General features: G+C 36.1%; 1 protein-coding gene across 4 annotated transcripts in view; it reads left to right on the forward strand.

Moving 5' to 3' along the window:
- The window catches only part of YME1L1 (YME1 like 1 ATPase), a 48,379-nt gene extending 41,665 nt beyond the window's left edge, over nucleotides 1-6,714 (forward strand). For 2 of the 4 annotated variants that reach the window (XM_025180792.3, XM_025180793.3), the window contains exons 18-20: nucleotides 2,350-2,436; nucleotides 4,399-4,533; nucleotides 4,718-6,714. In XM_025180792.3, coding sequence (XP_025036577.1) covers nucleotides 2,350-2,436; nucleotides 4,399-4,533; nucleotides 4,718-4,741 — 246 coding nt within the window. In that variant the 3' untranslated portion in view covers nucleotides 4,742-6,714. Of the gene's footprint in view, nucleotides 1-2,349; nucleotides 2,437-4,398 lie in introns of all 4 variants that reach the window. The other 2 variants (XM_006115261.4, XM_006115262.4) reach the window with 1 other exon arrangement.
- The last annotated feature ends 311 nt before the right edge of the window (nucleotides 6,715-7,025 follow it).

Below are 7,025 nucleotides of genomic sequence, written 5' to 3' on the forward strand. Positions count from 1 at the left end.
AAAACAAACATTTCAGAGCATAAGAACATAAGAATGGCCAATGCCAGGTGCCCAAGAGGGAATAACCAAACAGGTAATGATCAAGCCATCTCTCTCCTGCTATCCTTCTCCATCCTCTGACAAACAGAGGCTAGGGACACCATCCTGGATAATACCATTAATGGACTTAACCTCTATGAATTTATCTAGTTCTCTTTTAAACCCTGTTATAGTCCTAGCCTTCACAGCCCCCTCAGGCAAGGAGTTCCAACTGGCTGACTGACTGCGCTGTGTTAAGAACTTTCTTTTATTTGTTTTAAACCTGCTGTCCATTAATTTCATTTGGTGGCCCCTAGTTCTTATATTATGGGAACAAGTGAGTAACTTTTCCTTAATCACTTTCTCCACACCACTCACGATTTTATATACCTCTATCATATCCCCCCTTAGTCTTCTCTTTTCAAGCTGAAAAGTCCTAGTCTCTTCTCTCCTCATATGGGACCCATTCCAAACTCCTAATCATTTTAGTTGCCACACTCTGAACCTTTTCTAATGTCAGTATATCTTTTTTGAGATGAGACCACCATATCTGTACGCAGTATTCAGTATGTGGGCATACCATGGATTTATATAAGGGCAATAAGATAGTCTCTATCCCTTGTTTAATGATTCCTAACATCCTGTTTGCTTTTTTAACTGCCGCTACACACTGCATAGATGTCTTCAGAGAACTATCCATGATAACTCGAAGACCTCTTTCCTGATTAGTTGTAGTTAAATTAGCCCCCATCGTATTGTATGAATAGTTGGGGTTATTTTTTCCAATGTGCATTACTTTACATTTATTCACATTACATTTCATTTGCCACTTTGTTGCCCAATCACTTAGTTTGGTGAGATCTTTTTGAAGTTCCTCACAATCTGCTTTGATCTTAACTTATCTTCAGCAGTTTAGTATGGTCTACAAACTTTGCCACCTCACTGTTTACCACTTTCTCCAAATTATTTATTAATAAGTTGAACAGGATTGGTCCCAGGACTGATGCTTGGGGAACACCATTACTGACCCCTCTCCATTCTCAAAATTTACCATTTATTCCTACCCTTTGTTTCCTGTCTTCTAACCAGTTCTCAGTCCATAAAAGGCTCTTCCTTCTTATCCTATGACAACTTAATTTATGTAAGAGCCTTTGGTGAAGGACCGTGTCGAAGACTTTCTGGAAATCCTAAGTACACTGTATCTACTGGATTCTCCTTGTCCATGTGTTTGTTGATACCTTCAAAGAACTCTAATAGATTAGTAAGACATGATTTCCCTTTACAGAAACCATTTTGACTTTTGCCCAACAAATTATGTTCTTCTATGAGTCTGACAATGTTATTCTTTACTATTGTTTCAAGTAATTTTCCCAGTAATGACATTAGACTTACCGGTCTGTAATTGCCAGGATCGCCGCTAGAGCCCTCTTTAAATATTGGCGTTACATTAGCTATCTTCAAGTCATTGGGTACAGAAGCTGATTTAAAGGATAGGTTACAAACCATAGTTAATAGTTCTGCAATTTCACATTTGAGTTCTTTCTCAACTCTTGGGTGAATGCCATCTGGTGCCAGAGACTTATTACTATTAAGTTTATCAATTAATTCCAAAACCACCTCTAATGACACTTCAATCTGTGACAATTCCTCAGATTTCTCACCTACAAAAAACAGGTCAAGTATGGGAATCTCCCCAATATCCTCAGCTCTGAAGACTGGAGTAAAGAATTCATTTAGTTTCTCCATAATTACTTTATTGTCTTAAGTGCTCCTTTTGTACCTCAATCATCCAGGGTCCCCACTGGTTGTTTAACAGGCTTCCTCCTTCTGATGTACTGAAAAAATGTTTGATTACCTTTTGAGTTTGAGACTAGCTGTTCTTCACATTCCTTTTTGGCTTATTACATTTTTACACTTAATTTGGCAGTGTTTATGCTCCTTTCTATTTACCTCACTAGGATTTGATTTCCACTCTTTAAAAGATGCCTTTTTATCTATCATTGCTTCTTTTACTTGGTTGTTAAGCCACGGGGCTGTTTTTTAGTTCTTTTACTGTGTTTTTAAATTTGGGGTATACATTTAAATTAAATTTCAAAGGGTTCTTTGTATTTACCTTATGAAAATATAGCCCTGCAGTGGTGTTATAGTTTGTTTTGGCTTGTGACTCTTTGCCATATTTATTACTATAGATGTATGTATTATCTAGCAGTTTTGTTTGCTGATCTGTATGGTAGATAAGCAAGTGGGTGATGCATCTCTCTCATACAAAAATAGCAAGAGTATCAGTGTTTTATACAAATGATTTTTCTTGTCTTGTTGTTCTTTCTTTAGCTTGGTGTCATGACGTACTCAGATACAGCAAAACTCAGTCCGGAAACCCAGTCTGCAATTGAACAGGAAATAAGAACGCTTCTAAGGGTAAGATTTGTTGCCTGTTATTGTTCAGCCCATCTCTTAAATAGGATAAGTAAAGATAATGAATTACTGATTATAGTGGTTTCTTTGCAATACACAGTATTGTGTTTGACCTTGTGGATGGAAATGTTCTTAAAAATGCAGCCAAGTCCAATTTAAATAAAATCCAGTCTTTTCAGATTTAATCCATTTGAGGAGTGAGCTTTGTATTTAGTCAGTCTAAACAGTGTGGCATAGACAGGGTAGATTTTGATATCCAAGTATACTGGATGCATTCCACGTTAATACACACCTCTGTCTTCAGAGTGATACAATGCTTTAACTGAGTACCTTCAAATTAATTAATGGGGAAGTTCTACTAAATACCTTCTAGTTATCTTTATTAGAATAGATTGTGATTTTGTGTTATTTTCACACTATCTTATAACATTCACTCAAGTAATTTAATAGAATTCTTTTCAGTCTGTGACTTCCAGACCAGAGTTCTAGTTTAGAGTATCTACTACCATTTTTTCAAATTTTTACTACTTGGTGAGCATTTGAGGGAGGCTTGGTGGTTAAATTATGAATATAAGTGATTATTCTAACTCTTAATAGCACTAGTATAATTGAGATTCAGATCTATTATATTTAAAATAGTATATGGGGATTTTCAGAATACATATTATGTAGGGATGTTAGCAAATAGTAGACTGTATGACTAACTGATTCGCCTAGGCTTGGTTGATCTTGTCGACTACACACATTCCCCTCTCCCTTCTTCCCCTGGCTCCCCTCCTCCCCCCCTCCGCCGACTGGCTGCCTCTGAATGAGAAACAGCAAGGGAGAGGGTAGGAGCAGGAGCCGGTGCTGGGGGGAGCGGGCATAAGAGTCATCTTAAAAGCCTCTGAGGCAGCAGCATAGGAGGATGGGGAGGCTGCCGTGATGAGCCTGGGAGGCCAAGCATTCTCTCTCTACAGGGAAGCTCTCCCCTTTCCCCGTTAATGAATGGGGAAGGTGCCATCCCACGCTGCTGCCACTTTATCGGAGGCAGCAGCGTGCGGCAGTAGGTAGCTGGTCTGTGTGGGGAGCTGACTTTTAAACTGGCTCCCCTCAAGGACCAGCTCCCACCTGGCAACCCTCACTGCTGCCTTTCAGGGGGCTCCCCAGAAGTGGGGCCAGAGTGCACTGGCTGCTGGCCCCATACCCAGGGACTATCAAGTAGTCATGTAACTGATAAAAATTCATGCAGTTACTCAACTATTCAGTTATCTGATCTCTAACGTCTATAGTATTAGTATGATAGTCTTGCTATATTTTTCTAATCCTCTATTTTCAATGGCTAATCATTTAGAATTTTTGTGAGTAATTAAAAAATTGTCTAAAAGTAAATTGAGGTTGTTTAAAAGGTATATTAAAGTAAAAGAAAAATCAATGAACAGAAAAAAAACTTTAGATTGTAACTTCTTTGGGGCTTGGGCACATTTTGAAAGAGACAACTACATTTGTAATTGTATTGTATAAGTATTTTAAAAAGTTAAACCCCTTTATTGTGCTCTGATAACTCTCAGTGCTTCATTTTAAAACTTGATATGTATAGTAGTAATCTTGGAGGAATCTTAGTCATTTGGTTTCCAAATTTACTAAAAACACAATGTAATTGCAAAATGTAGGTCTGCCAGGTTGCTTCGTAATCCTACACATAGACACTGGTTTTGTAAAGACTTAACATAGGTGTAAAATTATATACACGAGAGAACCATTGGAGTCTGTGGGATTCTAATCATAAGCATAAAATACTGCAAGTGCTCAAGTTTTTGCACAATCAAAGCTGTACTTCAGAGTGAACTGAAAGGACATTTCTCACAGGTGTTGTGCACCCTTTCTTAGCAATGTATTTGAACTGAAGGAGGAAAACAAAATGTACTTGTATCATTTTCTTAATTTTTTCTGTTCTGAATTTTTTTAAATTTCTTTTTATATTAGGACTCATATGAACGAGCAAAGAACATCTTGAAGATCCATGCAAAAGAACACAAGAATTTAGCAGAAGCTTTATTGACATATGAGACTTTGGATGCCAAAGAAATCCAGATAGTTCTAGAGGGGAAAAAACTAGAAGTGAGATAACAACTTCCTTTATGGAGTCTAGCTGATAATTTGAAGAATGTACATCTAGCAATGCAATTGTCTGAGTGCAGCATAGCTTTTTTCCCCAATGTGTGTATATTATTAATGACATTTCTTAGTGTTATGCATTGTCTTGACCTTCTGTTACAATTGTCTAATTTTTGTCTTTGTTCAGAAAGAAAGACAAGAAATAAACTAAGTTCTCACAGGGAAAAAAATCAAATACAGAAACTCAGGGTTGAACCCACCTTGTTTGGAGACCTCAGTCAAATGTTAAAATTGGAAGAAGAAAAAGTGAACTCTCGACCGTGTTCAAGCATATTTTCCTTGATTATGCTGCTGTGGATTTGAAGTGGTGCCACCTTAATATGTACAGTATAAAATTTGTAGAAACTGAGTCCTTAACTGCTAACGTTACCGAACTAGTGATTTTATGTTTACTAATAAAGTACAGTTTAAAAAACCACTGTTCCTGCTCCAGAAATACAACAAACTCAGCTGTTAAATGGATGGATACACAATGCATCCCTAGTACAAGAAATTATGGGGGTCCCTACATAGATGAACTGTTAATTGAGAATTCATTGCTCTTAAGATATACACATGTATATTAGTGACTCAACATTTTCAACAGATTACTTGGGCAATGATGGGATACACCTGTTTAAAATACTTTGGACCATGCTATAAAAAGTAGTGTTCATGTTGACAAAACTATGCCAGGGATGGGAAACAGAAATGCCGGGCTGTTCACACCTGGTGTACTGCTGACAAGGTTATCTTACAAACTTCATAAAGGCAATACATGAGTGTGATTTAATAGCTATGCTTTTAAACTGTTGGAGATATTATTGAATTAGTTTTTACTAATTGTGTATGGGCTTTTTGATAAACACATAAAAGATTTCTTCCAAGAGGAGACTAAGTGTTACTCAACGAAAAGAGTACTTCAGAAGCAAGAGGCTTATTTAAAAAAAAATCGTTACTTGTTCCGTAAACAGTGAGACTTTTTGCTTGAAATTCTACAAATTTTAATTCATATAAATACACTCAGACATTTTAGTGCCAGAAGAAAGTCTAAAAGATACTGCTAGCAACAAGGTTACAATCAAGCACAAATTCTTGCAAGCAGCATCTTGCTCCAGCCAGGTCCAAGGAATAATTTTTAGGAAAATTAACACTTGCCGAATAGAAGTGTATCTCTGTACAATTATAAAAAAATTATACATTAGACACTTTTCTGTCCAAGAGAAAAGGCTTTTATTAGAATACTAACATTTAAGGTTAAATAGGGGTAAAAAATAGTGCCAATAAACATGAAAAGCACTGAAATAAGTTGGTAACTAATGTAAAATTAACATTAACACAGAATTTTATTGTAAGTAGAACATTGGGCTTGATCAGTTATTTTTATTAGAAAATGCATTTTCCTTTCCTTTCAAAGCCAGTGCTGCAATACCACTTATTTCTATTTTCTATGTTGCTTTCATTCAGTCAGCATAATACCATGGCATCCCTAATGCCGTATGGAGGAACCTGAAGACATTTACTCTAAAAAGTATATCAAGCTATTAGAGAGATAGGTTACAGATGTATATGCATTTTAAGAACGTGTTCAGAAACATGCAAAAATGACGTGGTCGGCATCCTTTTTTGGAATAATAAAGGTTCATATTATGCACTTTGCTTTTTTTCATTTATTCTTTCACTGTATATTGCTCTAAAGTGTAATATTTCCCACTTATGTAAATCGAGGTATATAAAACATGCTTAAATTTGTAAATAAATGTAACCATTATGGCAAACTTGTACTTTCTTCAGTTATACAATTAAAAAGTGCTTTTTTCTGAAACACTCAAACTTTAATTCCTTACATTGTTACTTTTAGTAATGAGTTGACGTAGAGGGACATTTCTTTTTGTTTGGTGAATTATATGAATTGTTTAAAAAACAATTTTGTGGGTTTATATGATCAAAAGTTACTATTTGGTAAATTCTCCCATTTTAAATCCCTTTTACAAAAGCCCATGTTGTATTAAGCTGTATTAATGAAGTATGGATGAACATGGTTTCCTCTGAAATCTCAAATGCTACTCCATGCACTCACGAGAGAAAATTTGAAAACTGATGGTCATTCTGTCTTTTTAATAACACTGTAAAAAATCCGAGATACTCAAATGTTCTTGTTTTATTTCATTTGTAACAACTGAGTTCCTGTTTTGTGTGTGTGATATTTGTAGTTTGTCTCAGTAATTTAGTTCCTGGGGGAGGAGAGGAGAAATGATCTGTCCATGTACTGATGAATCTTGGAGAAACATGGAGAAACCTGTTTCACAGTGTAGTATTTGTGATTGTGGAAAACTCACACAGTATTGAAAGCACTTAATTGTTAAAAAAGAACAGATTGGGTAGAAGGGTGCCTTTATTACAGGTACTTGTTCTGTCTTGGACTGCCCCAACCCGGGTTGCGAGTGAGTAACAAA

The sequence above is a fragment of the Pelodiscus sinensis genome, chromosome 2 (genome assembly GCF_052426305.1).
Source record: "Pelodiscus sinensis isolate ZL-2025 chromosome 2, ASM5242630v1, whole genome shotgun sequence".
NCBI classification, from domain to species: Eukaryota; Metazoa; Chordata; order Testudines; family Trionychidae; genus Pelodiscus; species Pelodiscus sinensis.